The sequence below is a fragment of the Kwoniella europaea genome, chromosome 1, assembly GCF_036810445.1.
Source record: "Kwoniella europaea PYCC6329 chromosome 1, complete sequence".
NCBI classification, from domain to species: domain Eukaryota; kingdom Fungi; phylum Basidiomycota; class Tremellomycetes; order Tremellales; family Cryptococcaceae; genus Kwoniella; species Kwoniella europaea.
Window position 1 is genome coordinate 2,220,962 of NC_089487.1, and position 14,402 is coordinate 2,235,363.

Sequence of the window (14,402 nt, forward strand, 5' to 3'; positions counted from 1 at the left end):
CGCAGTAGGCAGTGTACAAGCGCCTTTGAAATTCGCATGACTTTCAGCTGTCTCGAGGATCTCCTTTGACTACGATGCGATTGGACAGGATACTTATTTGATTGATCGGACCATTCGCGGGTTCCATTCACGATTATACCTCAGGATTGTATACAAACTATTGGAAAAGTCTCCGACGTCTATGGTACGTTTATGGTATTTAAGATTGCTTGCAACGTCGGAGCCTTTCCCAATAGTCCGTACAGTAATCAGTACGATACTACGACTTTTGACAACCGACAACGATGGAAGCCATCAGGAAAACGGAAAGCAGAATGCAACAACATTACAGTACAAAGCAATTTCGTTCTTCTAGTGTTTATTGTAGAGTTTGTTAGTCGGTGTGGCACTGCGTATCCTTTGAGTACTGATCCTTGAGGTTCAGACATGTCAGATTCTGGCATGAAAGGATGATTTCGTTGCTGGGTTTACTGAGTATATGACACCTACTCGTTTATAGACGGTATATGGTATATAAGCTAAACCCCAATCCTTGCTGTTCAGTTTTTTTTGCTTCATGATTCCAGCATTCCAATGATTCTTCACACAACTACTGATAATATCGATTCACACCACACATACCGTATTATCTATTCACAGCCCTTCAGTGGACCGCGACAGCCCATTCAAGAGGTGTTTACTCCACGATGTCAGTTGCCTCTCTTCGGCCAACCCATGCAGCAGGGTGGCAACCTGCTCCATGCACCGTTTCCACTTCTCCCCTGACCAATACCTCTTTTGGTCCTAACCCTACTTCTGGCTACAATCAGTCCTACGTTCGACCTCACAACGTCACCTCCGGTCATCCAGACGACGACTGCATCACCAACACCAACAGGAACAACAGAGTAGCAGGAGATGGGTACTCAGAGCAGTATGGTCCAGGAGCCAGCATCTCTACTAAAATTAATGTGTTCAATATCGAAAAATACCTGAGAAATCTGACCAAGAGTAATCCAGATGCATGGAAAGATCCCAATATCCGTGACCAAGTTTCTCAAGCTATTTCCATCGATCTAAACTCTAAAGAACCTATTTTGGAAACACCTTCTTTCAAAATTGATTTACCAAGTGTAGAATCAAAGATTTATCATGATACCAGATCGGAAGTTGAGCATATGATCAAAAGTTGTATAAGGGAATATCAAAAGAGCCAAGATACCAAATGCATCATGAGAGCTGATCAATTCTCAAGAAAAGAGATATCAAGTAAGAAATCCTTAGTGGAAAGTTGGTTGAAAGGTGAAAAAGTATTTGATAAACCTGTTAAAACCCAGTTGAACTTGATGAATATGGATAAATTCTTAAACAGACATCAAAATCTTTCGTCGGATAAATCTTATAGAGAAGAAATACAAGGTTTCTTACTTGGACAGGAAGCTAGTGTTGAGCTTTCTTATGAAGATAGTGAGCGATTATCGGATGGCTCACATTATGAGAATAAGGTCGTTTCTGGTATATCGAAAGATCAGGGTAAAGAAGGGGTTAGGGAGTGGCAAAGAGAGAGAATGAGGAGGATAGATAAACTCACGAGGGATTGGTATAAATCCTCTGGGATGACTGACGAACAATGGCAGAATGAGATGGAGAGTATGGAGAAGGATTTGAGAGCAAAAGGGAAACTTGGTGGTTCTTCATCTGGAACGACTGATCGAACGACTGATCGGGGCGATGGCGAAGGCGATAGAACCAAGACATCCTTGAGTATACTCAACTTGGATACGTTCTTGGAAAATTATTCTGAACTGGCTAAGGATGCCAGAATTCAACAAGTGGTGAAACGGACATTGAAAGGTGAACAGATCCCGATTTCATTCGGGTCCGAATCGATCGCTACCAAATTGAACGAAGCTACCAGACAGAGTTCGGAGGTACTTTCGAAATTCAAGGAGAGCGAAGATACAGATGGCATGAAGAACTGGCAGAAGGAGAGAATGGGTAAGATAGGTAAGATGTTAGCGAAGTGGGAGGAGAAGTCAGGTAAGAGTATAAAAGAATGGAGTGAAAGTGGCAGTGGGAGTCAGAGTGGGGATTCTGCACAGTCTTCAGGAGGAGATTCTTCTTCTTCTTCGTGAGCGATGTCCTCACTCCTGTATATTAGGTAGAACGCAGCTGATGTGGAAATGCATTTCGTTTGCCTCGGACTGATTGGATTTCCGATATTCATCATTGCTCATTCACGAAATGCATTGCATGATACCCTCCAACTGAAACACCGCATCGCGGAATAACAGCGTCCAAGCTTCAATAGATAAATCAGATCTAATCGAGACTGAGTTAACGCGGTACAACCTCCCCGAATTACTGAGCTGCTATACCGATCCCAATCGTTCTGGAAATTCTCCAGAGGTACAATCATTCCTATACAAATGTCTACCACCAAATCACCCCAAGGTGAAAAAGATGTACGAAGCGATCAGTCAGACTGACGAGACCCAAAAGCTCAACTTGCCTTCCAAACTTTCCAAAACGCTCAACTCTGTTCAGGACAAAACAATAAAAGAATTGAGTTCGATAAATGAGGACGAAAATTCGATAAAGACTTGGAGACATTTTCAAAATCTAAGGAGTAAAGCAGCATTACATAATTGGAAATATTCACATAAAAGCGATGATCGTACACCCCTTGGTAAGTCAACTACATCCGTACCGGGAATACATCGAAGACCTATATCGGATGCAACGCGGACAGCAGAAAGTTTCGATGAGTCCAGAATCGATCAGATCGACCGATTCGTTTCAGACCATAGTACCAGTGCGGATCAGGTCGATGATAAACAGTGGTGAATCATGGTTCAGTCTCTGAGGTCAAGATATGGGTATGGTAAACATGGGATGAAAGTGGACAAGGAAGATCAACTTAGGAGTAAGAGGAGTTGGGATGGGGTAGAGTCAAGTGGTAGTTATCTGGATGACCTCAATAGGACGTATCGTACTGGAAGTAGTATTATTAGCAGTGGTGAAAGTGATCCCTCAACCACGGGAACACCGTTGGTATCCGCGTCGGCTTGATCAATCAACCTTGCATCAGTATATGCTCGATGTCGATGTCAGTCTACAGTCAGAGCGAGAAACATACAGTGTAGAATACTATGTTCATGTTGTATCTATAATGCAGAGTATCGTATATGGAACTGTGAACATTGTACCTTACTTTAAGCATCGTCCTTTCCTCCCTCTCGAGCATCTCGTTCATGACTAACAGGGTCGAACCTTCTTGAAGCATCCTCAACTACGTACATTTAAAGCCCCTCTGTGAGCTTTTCAACAGGCAAACCCTCCCATGAGATATTGTACACCTTGTCGAACAAGGGATATGCACCAAGTCTATCTCGAGCTTTGAGGAAGATGTGGACGTCTTTAGCCTGATAAGGAGCGAAAGAGCATCAGTCTGGTGGTCAATCATCTGCCAATATTGTTACGTACAGTATGGATACCTTGCAATTCTATATTGTATCATCCGTCAGCTCATCGATCGCTCTTCTGCATGAAGGCGTAGAACAACTCACTTTGACCGTTCAACATATCCCTCTCCAGCTCATCGAAAGGCTAATCCATCCCAACCATCAGTTTCCGATGGCAGGAGCAAGAGAAACTCAAGTACATACCTTCTTCTGTCTGACAAACGCTTCAGCACATTTCCTATTCCTACCGCCAAGACCTGGTCGTGAAACAGAATTTTCAGCTTGCTAGCGATATTTCTCGACAGTGACGCAGCTCACAAGAGGTGATCACGTCTGCTACACCTGCACTTTCTTGTAAGAACGATTCCTCCTTGACGTCCTTGAAGAACTCTTGGCAGAAATGTTTCATCTCGAGTAAACCGATTCGCATGATAGCGGCTATCAAGGGACTCAAGTCAGTCAAGATGTTCGATGTCAGATCATATACAAACTTACCCTTTGAGTTGTTTCCATATTCCAATCCGTCAATGAACCCAGCAGCTACAGCGACTATGTTCTTGAGCGCACCACAGAGCGAGACACCGGCGACCTGTACAAACCCTGTGAGCAGGAGAGCAAGAATATCTGAACAGATGTCTGCAACCCACATCATCGATAAGCTGAACTTTGAAATGAGGTGTTTCTTGAGCAGCGGCACCCATAACGAGATCAGCTTCCTCCGTTTCTAGCAAGGCATTGCAGAATATCCGTCTTACTCACGGAAAAGCTTCTGCCACATCTGACCTTCCTCTTCAGTTCTATAACCAACAGTAGTCTCGGAGAATCTATCGATAGCAACCTCATTCGCGATGTTGGCACCACTCAGAGCAGAAGTAGAGATGCCCAATCGATCTTGAATGACGTCGGCGAATACGTGAATGTCGGAGCCCTCTACTCCTACTCCCTGTGATGAGGTGAAGATTAGTGGCTGGGAGGTTGACGTTCTCGCAATCGCACGAGTCAGAAGACAAAGCAGGCGAAGGAAGAAGAGGCAAGGAAAGTCAAGAGGGGGATTTTCGCGAAACGTGACGGAGTGAAAATACAAGAAAAAAACCGAAACCATTCGTCATCCCCTACGCAAGTCGATCGATGTCGACGGCTCACCTTGATAAGAGAAATAGCCTTGGCATTCTTCTCTACTTTGCCTTCTAGTTGATCCAAGCATTTGTGAAGGACTACAATCAGAGAACAGCGTTAGTAAAAGCCATCATGAGTCATCGGAGAATCGCGTAGCTGGGACAGCAAGGAAGCTGCAGCTTACACTGATGAGGCATGACAAAGACCAATGCTGTAGCACCTTTGACTGCTTCCAGCAGGTCCGGAACAGCCACTATGTTCTCAGAGAATTTGACATCCGGTAAATACTTCTTGTTCTCATGGTCGGTATTAATGATCTCAGTGAGTTTACGACCTTCGTACTGCAGATGTAATTGAATCAGCTCAGCTGTCTCCAAGAGACAAAGAAGAGGAAGAATATCGTTGTAAACTCACGTCCTCTTCAAAGACCCACATGGGCACTCTGGAATCATCAAATGCATCCGAATGCTTCTTCACGTTATTTCCAGCAAGTTTGGCAATGGCTGATCCCCTATTTCCATGTTGTATCAGCTAGCATGATCGTTCTTACATGAAATGGCCACCGGTATAGCTGAGAGAACATACCAGTTGCCAGAACCAATGATGGCTACTCTTTCTTTACCCATTCTGATCGATGATTTACTAAACCGACGGAACGATGATGTCCTGTGGAGGCAAGTGGAGTTGAAAGTGATGGGTGGAAGTATGGTCGAGCGGTATGCTCTGAGAGAGTTGACGAGTAGAGACGAGATGATGGGCGAGATATTTTCAAGATGATAAAGAGTCAAAGGGATACCTAAGCGATTCACACAGGGTATGAGGATGAGTACTCTGCTGACAACTTTTGGGATGATCTGCGATAACAGATTGATGTCATTCAACTTTTGGGGGAAGAAGGAACCGCTTAGATCGGCTACGGCACTTGTACTTTCTCACGGTACTACCCTACTACCGAATACCCATTTTCTGGAATAAACCAAGTGTCACCTACGTGTGAATTGCATATCTATGGTGTTCTCCAAATCTCAGCGATTCCTACCAGAAGTATTGAGCCCATACAATTGGAGAACACCATAGTGATTTCTGAATTTCAACGACATTGCTACAGACAAAATCCTATACTGTTCTCTAGATTGGCATATCTACGTCCATCCTTATACAACACATATTCTCTCGTACATACGGTCACCGTAATACCTCAAAGGACCAAGCTGAGAATCATCGAATGCGTACCTCGGCAGTGGTAGCACGGAGACTCATTACCGCATGCATTCATATGTACGCAAAGGTAGACGGCACAGTCGCTCGAATCGGTCCAAAACACAAATGAGATATCTTATATACATCACCGGTTCATCGTTGTGGTCATCAACCCTCATTATATCTGTATATAAATTCTATAAACATAACACCTCAGTTTAAGCCTTCTTACCCGAGTCTTCCTTCAACGATACGATCCTATTCAAAACGATCTCATCACCCTCTTTCTTACCAGGTTTGATCGAGGCTTCCTCATCCAAACAACCAATCTTACTCTCTCTATCTACGGCAAAGTAGGCTAATCTCATACCTTGGAATCTGATATTCTCCATACCGACCAATTGCTCGGCTGTAGCGATGGGTTCATCTTCCATATGTTTGGCCGCCTCACTACCTTCAAGCGGTTTGTGTTCGTTGGGATTTGTCGGTGCAGAATCAGCTTGAGCCTTCTTCGTCCTTTCTTCGCTCTCCTTCCTGGCATCTAATATAGCTTTCTTGGCCAATTCGTAGAAAGCAGGTTCTATCACCGCGTTCTTGTATACTTCCAACGAATCCGGGTCAACGTCAGATTCGAAATCTGCAGGTGGCGGATCAGACTTGAATAACGGCTTGAAGTACCGAACTTCTTCAACCTTGATGGATTCAGGAACATTGACCCATTGAATATACGCTTTAGCCTTCTTCACGTTGCCCCCATCCTCCAATCTACATCTGATCTCGGTGACTTGACCTGTGACTGGATCCTTGGTGTAGGAAGTGCATGTGACGGGATAAGGCGCTTTGAATAATCCAACGGATTTTCCAGGTGCCAGCCTGAAATAATCGGGTGAATCAACTTCTCTGAAATCGTCGGCATCGATATACACCTCCTTCGTAAATGAGGTCTCGACGGTACCCATAGATGGTACTTTAGGATGCAATGGTACCTGAACAGGTACTCGATAATCGTCAGGGACGTTTTCAATGATGAGTTTGACAGGATTGAGGACCATCATCAATCGTGGTGCCGATTCCTCCAAGTACGATCGGATAGATGACTCGAACCTCTTGATTTCAGTCACAGACTCGGATGTGGTCACTCCTAATTCCGATACAAACGATAACAATGCTCCGGGAGGTATACCACGTCTTCGTAAGGCAATGATGGTATAAAGACGAGGATCATCCCAATCTTTCACCAGTTTCTTGGTGACCAATTTGGCAATCTTTCGCTTGGAGAGGAAAGTCCCCTGTAAGTTGAGACGAGCGAACTCGTACTGTCTAGCCTTGTATACTTCTAAAGCATCGCAAAGCCATTCGTAAGATTCTCGAGCGGGGATGAATTCGACGGTACAAAGGGAGTGGGAGATGTTCTCTATACTATCACAAAGACAGTGTGTGAAGTCGTAGGTGGGGTAGATTTCTACAATACTTATCAGTATGGCTAAGCTACGGTGTCAATAAAGTATCGGCGCAACTCACTCCACTTGTCACCAGTCCTATGATGAGGAGCCAGTTTGACTCTATAAGCCACCATATCCCACATGTAGGGATTACCACTCGTCAAGTCCATCTTCATTCTCAGCGCAGCACCTTGTTCGGGGTATTCCCCGTTCTTCATCCTCTCGAATTCCCTCAATGATTCTTCTACAGGTCTGTCACGATGTTCACACGGTACTGGATGACCCTTACCCATACCTCTGTCTTCCTTCATTTTTTCAGCTGAGTTGACACTCAAGAGGTCAGCTCTATGCATACCATGATATGTGTAGTTAACTCACCACTACATGTACAGACGTATGCTTTACCCCTTCTGGTCAATTCTACTGCCCATTCATACAGCTGGTCAAAGTTGTCGCTGGAATATGTGATCTTCCACGGTTCGAATCCTAACCATCGTACGGTTTCTAAGATAGATTGGAAGAATCTACCTTCTTCAGCTTCGGGATTGGTATCGTCGAAACTAATTCACGGAATCAGCATCGAAAGTTTTCTCAGGATCTTACAAGCTTACCGTAAGTACGTTCGACCACCGTGGAATTTGGCATATCCAAAGTCAATCATGATAGCCTTTACATGTCCTAAGTACAGATGAATGAAAAAGTCAGCCAAATCTCAAAATATCACATAAAAATTCCAACTGACCGATATGTAAATAACCATTAGGCTCAGGTGGGAAACGGGTATATACCATCCCTTTGGTGAATTCCAGATGTTGCTCTTTCAATTTAGGATTGATTTGAGGGTTCTCCCCTGGCTTATGGAAATCTGACAAGAAACCTTCTTTGAAGATGTTGGTTGGGATGACAGGAGTAGTGGATGATGAAGCTTCAGCTGAAGAGGATGTTTCTACAGCTTTGGGTTTAGGCGCAGGTTTCGATTTGGCTGAAGCTGCCGCTTGGGCTTTAGCTGCTGCCTGAGCGGACTCTTTGGTACCGAACAAATCGGTGAAGATGGTTTCTAAAGATGATTTGACTTCTCCTGCATTGGCCCATCTGAGTATAACCATTATCATCAGCTACTTTTCCAAAGGGAAAGAGGCACGGACGTTGCCAGCTGCTATGAGATTGATATGAACTCACTTCAGATCCGATGTACCACTTCTTATACCACCTAATACAGCTCCGAGACTTGCCCAATTCTCAGGCGGTGAAGGAAGAGAGGATACGTATGATTTGAGTAACTCAGGCAGCTGAGCGGCCGTTATCTCGATTCCTACGAGTCCGATGAGCTAACGCTCCTAGGGATCCTGTGGTCCGAGCTCCGAGCCATGAGACTTACCAACACCACAAGCCTTATTAAACTCATCCTCATTTATAGGTGTACCGGGTGGATTACCTTCTGTATACTTGACAGCAGCTAGATACAAATGATGAGCTGGAATATTCAGTCCCCTTCAAGAATAAACCCACCAGCGACTTGATCTGTTGACTTTATATCCCCACTCTCAATCTTCTTCACTATGAAACCCTTCTCCGCTGGGCCTAGTTTCCCTCCAGACGCAGAAAACTTTACCAAAGCGCTCGCAGTTTTCTCGTCGTATCTCTTATCCGTCAACTGGAACTCATCGATGAGAGACTTCAAAGCTACACCGGATTTGGGTTGTCTGACTAATTCGGTTGCTGATTTTTCGGCTAATCCCAACGACTGAAACAAGGAGATCAGGGAGGCGTTCTCAGGTGATTTGGGGTCGAATTTGGGGGGCATGATGGATCCAAGATGCCTATAGTCTGTGTGAGATGAATGACAGAGAGGAAGCCGGGGATGTGAGCAGGAGAAAGGAATGTGAAGATGATTCAATTCAACCAAATCAACCAAATTATCAACTTTATCTTTGAGATAACCTGATACCATCATTCCACGTGGTCGTTATCATTCTGCCCCAGTGCGGAAACTAGTCCACGTCATCCTTTACACTCACTCTGAATAAACATCCTCTTTCTGCTTCATTCATTTCGCATCATTCCGCACTTTCCCCTCGGCACATCCTCATCTGACCAAACGATCCCCTACAACCTCCAAGCTCGGCTTCGAGATGAGAAGCAAGAGATCAAGAAGGTCGTACTCATTGCCATCCGACTCATCACCTCCGGAGACCCAATTCATCTCCCAGGAAGGCGATGCCGACAACTTGTGGGAGGTATCAGAAATATTGGATGAAAGAGGACCACCCAAAACGGGAGACTATCTGGTACAGTGGAAAGGAGAAGATCCTGATACTGGGAAGCCCTGGACGCCTTCTTGGACGAAGAAAAAGGATTGTACAACGGATCTAGTACGTGAATGGAAGGCCAAGAGAGCCAATAGGGAAGCACAGGAGAGTAAGATGAAAGAGGAGAAATCGGGAAACAAGAAGAGGAAGATGGACCATAAGAAGGAAGGCGAACCTTCAGTGACATTCGAACTGAATTGTGAGTTATATCCATCTCCTTACCGTAGTTTCAGTCGAATTGATTTTCAGCAGCTCGTAGTAGTAGAAGCCGAACCAGGTCTACTCCTGCACGAAGTCCTCACAAGTCAACCAATGCTCAAATCAATAGGATCAATTCGGATACTTCTGCTCTCACCGCCCTTTCTTCTGAATTGACCTCTCTACCTACAACGCCCAGTAGATCCACTGGAAACGTCAATCGTCCAATTGCGGTTGATATTCCTCCCAAAGAACCTGCAGATAATCACGCGGTAGTTCCTCTCCGCAGAACTCGGTCTGCAAATTCCCAAACGACTGTCGAGATTCATACATCATCGGACGAGAGTACTGCCGGTCCTGGTCCTTCTACGGCTGCTAATCGGTCTCGACGAACGCTACGGGGATCATCGTCCAGAAGGCGTACCCGCATACAGGTATCCACTGCACCTCACGACAACCGTAGCACGCCTCTTCAGCCAAGTCAGGCATCTGCCTCGGACGGTGGCTTGGGCTTCATCAACCAATCTCAATTAGATCCTATCCAACAATTCTCTTCTCCTAGATCATCGACTAGAACATTCAGCGAGCGAGAGCGATCTGGCGCTTCGGTTCACGCGGACGATACGGAACCCGAACCTGATGGAGTTCGAGTGGTTCTAAGATCGCATAAGACTATACGAAGGGACGGTGAAGAAGGGGTACAATTGGACGCAGACAGTTCGGATGACGTTACGGCGTCGGCTAAGGACGGGTCACCTGAGCCAAGTATACATGATGAGGACTTGGACGATCTGGATTCAAGTGCTGGAGAAGGGGTAGGAGGCGATAGACCTGAGAAAACGGATGTGGATAAGTCTCAATGTAGGTTTGTCTCCGCAAATGAATGATCACGCTAACCACTCTACAGTAATCGACAACGATCAATCCGCTCCAATCGACAATCCCCCAGACACGGCCCCTCCCGCAGAGTCATTCATACACCCCGATACCCTCGCGTTAGAAGAGGCTCGACAAATTATAGTAAGATTACAAGCTGATTTGGAGCAAACTTCCAAACCTCAATCTCATCCCGATACTCTGGCCCTCATCGAAGCCAGATCGAGAATAGCTGAATTGGAACTCCAACTGAAGTCACATCTTTCACAGCCATCACACCCACAGCATCCCACTCAACCCATCCCTGACCCTCGCGTGGCCGAACTGGAAGCTGAGGTCGAACGATTAAACCAAAGTAAACAAGCGCTTATGGAAGATACACAGTTTCTAAGAAAACAATATGCGGAAGCTTCGAATCGAGCTGTCACAGAATGCCAATTGAGTGCGAAATATCAGGCTCAAATCAAAACCCTCAAATCACAATTGTCAGTCGGCTTAAAACAACAAAAACTACACTCCGAGACCATGCAAAATACGAGGGAGAAAGAAATTGATAAATTGCGTTCTCAGTTGAATATGCTGTTGAGTCAATCTCGAAGAACCGATGATGATGTTAGGCAAAGAGCTGCTGCTTATACCGCCACCAAGAGAGAGTACGAGGAATTATCGAGACAATTTGTCGCGAGGGGTAGAGAGATTGATGGCCTGACGAAGAAGGTGAAGGCAATGTCTGAAAGGAATGAAGAGCTTGTAGATCAATTGGAGGTGATCAGAGCGATGAAAATGGGTGTGATACCTGATGCAGACGAGAATGGGGATGAGGATGAAGATGATCAGGAAACGGATTCTTCCGACGAATATGATGATCCGAGACCAAAAGCTGGAACTGGAAGTAAATCAAAGAGAATCGACCCGTCGCCAGACCTACGCGATGTCTTCCAAGCTTCCCCTCCGGCGAGAGAAAGTCCCACGGCTCCAACATCTGGCTACACTTGTGCGTGGAGGGACGGTGATGGAGTCTGTCGAGTAGTCTGTGAGACCGTTGAGGTAAGTTTATAGAGTATAGATCGTATATGCTGACTTTCCGATACATAGCAACTCAACGATCATGGAGTGGATCATCATGTAGAGCAAATCAGAGATCGATAAAATAGGATGAGATGAGCCCAAGAACAGATATGAAGATTCCACACGATTTTCGGTGGTAGTAGTGTTTTTTGGGAATTTGGAAGGGATACCTGTATTGCATCAGTATCATCAGCGTTCCCACAATTATGTGTTGTACTGTATGATAAATAGCGAAACCTCACCATGTCAAGAGAAATGTAGGCATGAACAATATGCATTAAAAAAGTCATCACGTACTGCTTGATCCATGTGCAACAGATAGCTAGATTGGATTGGTGATGACGGAATGTGCGAGATTCGACGAGGTGGAGGTGGTTCGATGTGCTCCGCTCGACAACAACATGACTCTACTGTTCGATGGGTCATATATATCTCACGAGCGATACATGACATAAAGTATCGATCTCTGACCAAAGACCATTCAGAGGTTACGACCGCATCAAGATGTCTTACCTATTTCCACCCGATAAATCCCTCCTTTACCCACAATTTGAGACCTACAAACTCCAGTCCCTAGACCCCGATAACGACTTATTGGAATACCCCTTACCTGAGCCTGGCTCAACGCAAAGTAGGGTAGGGTACAACACTTCTTCGTATCTCAGCTTCAAAGAAGTCAGGAATAGGATTGGATGGGATCATCTTTCGGTGAATGCAGATGGTGTGGGAGTGTATGTAGACAAAGATTGGGGGGTTGTAGGCTTCATCATTGGTGTGAGTGAGGTTCTCATTCGTCGCACATCGGCATCGTGAAGTTTCCTGCACACTGTTCGAGAGGATATACTGACTTGAACTTTGGAACTCTTCTTGACGCTGACGAACAGGACGATTTACAACCGACGTTCTCCAAGCTCGCTTCGTTACCACTTCCAATCTCATCCAGTGAACAGCAATCCGAATTCCCATCTGTTTCACCTTTGACCCCGACGACATGGGCAGTATCGTCAGGTTCAGGGTCATTATACGTACTGGAAACTACCTCACCTGACGAGACAGGCTCTTTACAAGGCCAGTTCATCGCTAAATACGATCTCCCTTCTTCCAACCTCGACTCAAACGAATCATCGCCATTCCTCCTCCGTGCATCACATACAATATCGACCGAACAAGTGAGTTTGCTAATAACGAGATCAATAAAGGCAAACGAAGGCAAGAAGACTATAAAATCGTCGCAGTTGACGACTTTCGAATTGATCGAAATTACCCTCAACCCATCGGCTCACAATGGGGTAGACGAACAAGAGGAAGTTGAGAAGTTAAGCGTGAATTGGAAGTTGAGCAGTGACGATCTACCTATTCATTGTCATTACTCTACGGAGCATAGTGGATGGATCGTACTTTCTCCCGAAGAATATAAGCTACTTTCGAAGGAAGATAGTGAGGAAGAGGAAAGTAAGGAAGATAAGGAGAAGAGGGAGAGAGAAGCGAAAATCGCAAAACTTGGTTTAGGTGCTTCTATACCTCCTTCACTTGTCACTTCCGAAAATGAAGAGAAGATGGAAGTAGAAAGTCATGAGGAAGAAAAGGTATATCCATACCAGTGGACGCAGGATTCAGAAAGCCTGAATATTATCATCCCACTTCACAAATTGATAACTCGTCAAGATATCAAACTGGACCTTACTTCCACCACACTCTCGTTCTCTCTCTCACCCACTTCCGATATATCACCTCAACTCGATCAATTCGTCAAAAAGCAAACTCGAGCCTTATGGACCAACATCGATCCGGAATTATCCTCATGGAGCTATGATCCATCAAAATCTCAAGTCGAGATCGACCTATCAAAGGTAGACCATAATGTCAGATGGCCAACGGTATTCTCATACGATGACGAGGAAGAAGATGAAGTACCGGAGACACTATCAGAAGCGACTTTGGCAGCCGTAAGGGAATCTTTCAAGTCTATTAAAACTAGATCAGAAGGTGAAGGTGATCCACCAAGTTCGCATCCTGCTATGCCAGCTTTGTTGAGGGAAGAGATGGATTTCGATCTTGATGACGATGAAGATCCTTTGACGGAGAATCAAGGATCGTTCGATGAGACTGGTAAAATCGGTAAAGAAGTTTTCATTGGTTTTATCCAGCAACTAGATCATACTGAGGAATCAAACAAAATCAAATTGGATTGGTCCAAAACTACAACATCAGTCTTATCTACACCATTATCCAATGAAGAAAATGGAATAATAATCAAATCAGCCGTAGATGGATTATTATTCTCCCCTCAGTCACAGTCGCAAACACAGGAAGACATAACGAAAAAACCTTGGAAACACTTATCGACCAATCCTGCTTTAGCCTTTGTTTTATCAAGTAAAAGGGATCTAAGATTGATTAAGCACTTTACTACTACAACTATCTCTTCACAGGAAGTACATCCTCATGAACATGCCGAACTTACTTCACCTTCATCATCCAAACGACTAAAAACCTCTTCGGCTTCGGGGGAAGGATCGAGAACGACAGTGCTGGCGTTCGATTCGGGAAGTTCGGTAGGACAAGGCAATCTATATGTTTACTATCCTCCTGCGGTCGGAGATAGAAATACAGCTAAACAAGGTGTCATACCTGTCAGTGGAGGTGAGAAAGGTGCGTTGCTAGGTGTTGGTAATGTCAAAGTAGGAGGGAAAGATTTGGTGGTAGTTCTGACAGAGAAGAGTTTGGTGATCGTTAAAAATGTCATATGA

General features: G+C 44.9%; 5 protein-coding genes across 5 annotated transcripts; 3 read left to right on the forward strand and 2 right to left on the reverse strand.

The window, feature by feature from the left end:
* Nucleotides 1–686: 686 nt before the first annotated feature.
* V865_000835 (uncharacterized protein) lies at nucleotides 687–2,826 on the forward strand (the record flags this gene model as incomplete). Its single annotated transcript, XM_066224663.1, has 2 exons — nucleotides 687–2,110; nucleotides 2,274–2,826. 2 exons carry the CDS (start codon nucleotides 687–689, stop codon nucleotides 2,824–2,826), a joined length of 1,977 nt encoding a protein of 658 aa, XP_066080760.1.
* A 455-nt stretch (nucleotides 2,827–3,281) lies between these two features.
* Nucleotides 3,282–5,185, reverse strand: V865_000836 (glycerol-3-phosphate dehydrogenase (NAD(+)); the record flags this gene model as incomplete). The annotated part of the gene is made up of 12 exons (XM_066224664.1): nucleotides 3,282–3,404; nucleotides 3,466–3,485; nucleotides 3,549–3,588; nucleotides 3,648–3,700; nucleotides 3,762–3,881; nucleotides 3,939–4,032; nucleotides 4,091–4,125; nucleotides 4,203–4,386; nucleotides 4,587–4,657; nucleotides 4,744–4,900; nucleotides 4,974–5,070; nucleotides 5,145–5,185. The coding sequence occupies 12 exons, from the start codon at nucleotides 5,183–5,185 to the stop codon at nucleotides 3,282–3,284; spliced, it is 1,035 nt and encodes a 344-aa protein (XP_066080761.1).
* A 792-nt stretch (nucleotides 5,186–5,977) lies between these two features.
* V865_000837 (glutamine-tRNA ligase) lies at nucleotides 5,978–9,005 on the reverse strand (the record flags this gene model as incomplete). The annotated part of the gene is made up of 8 exons (XM_066224665.1): nucleotides 5,978–7,221; nucleotides 7,281–7,520; nucleotides 7,580–7,761; nucleotides 7,813–7,879; nucleotides 7,944–8,293; nucleotides 8,381–8,513; nucleotides 8,580–8,657; nucleotides 8,711–9,005. 8 exons carry the CDS (start codon nucleotides 9,003–9,005, stop codon nucleotides 5,978–5,980), a joined length of 2,589 nt encoding a protein of 862 aa, XP_066080762.1.
* A 328-nt stretch (nucleotides 9,006–9,333) lies between these two features.
* V865_000838 (uncharacterized protein) lies at nucleotides 9,334–11,643 on the forward strand (the record flags this gene model as incomplete). The annotated part of the gene is made up of 3 exons (XM_066224666.1): nucleotides 9,334–9,709; nucleotides 9,763–10,569; nucleotides 10,616–11,643. The coding sequence occupies 3 exons, from the start codon at nucleotides 9,334–9,336 to the stop codon at nucleotides 11,641–11,643; spliced, it is 2,211 nt and encodes a 736-aa protein (XP_066080763.1).
* A 513-nt stretch (nucleotides 11,644–12,156) lies between these two features.
* On the forward strand, nucleotides 12,157–14,402 carry V865_000839 (uncharacterized protein; the record flags this gene model as incomplete). The annotated part of the gene is made up of 2 exons (XM_066224667.1): nucleotides 12,157–12,426; nucleotides 12,537–14,402. 2 exons carry the CDS (start codon nucleotides 12,157–12,159, stop codon nucleotides 14,400–14,402), a joined length of 2,136 nt encoding a protein of 711 aa, XP_066080764.1.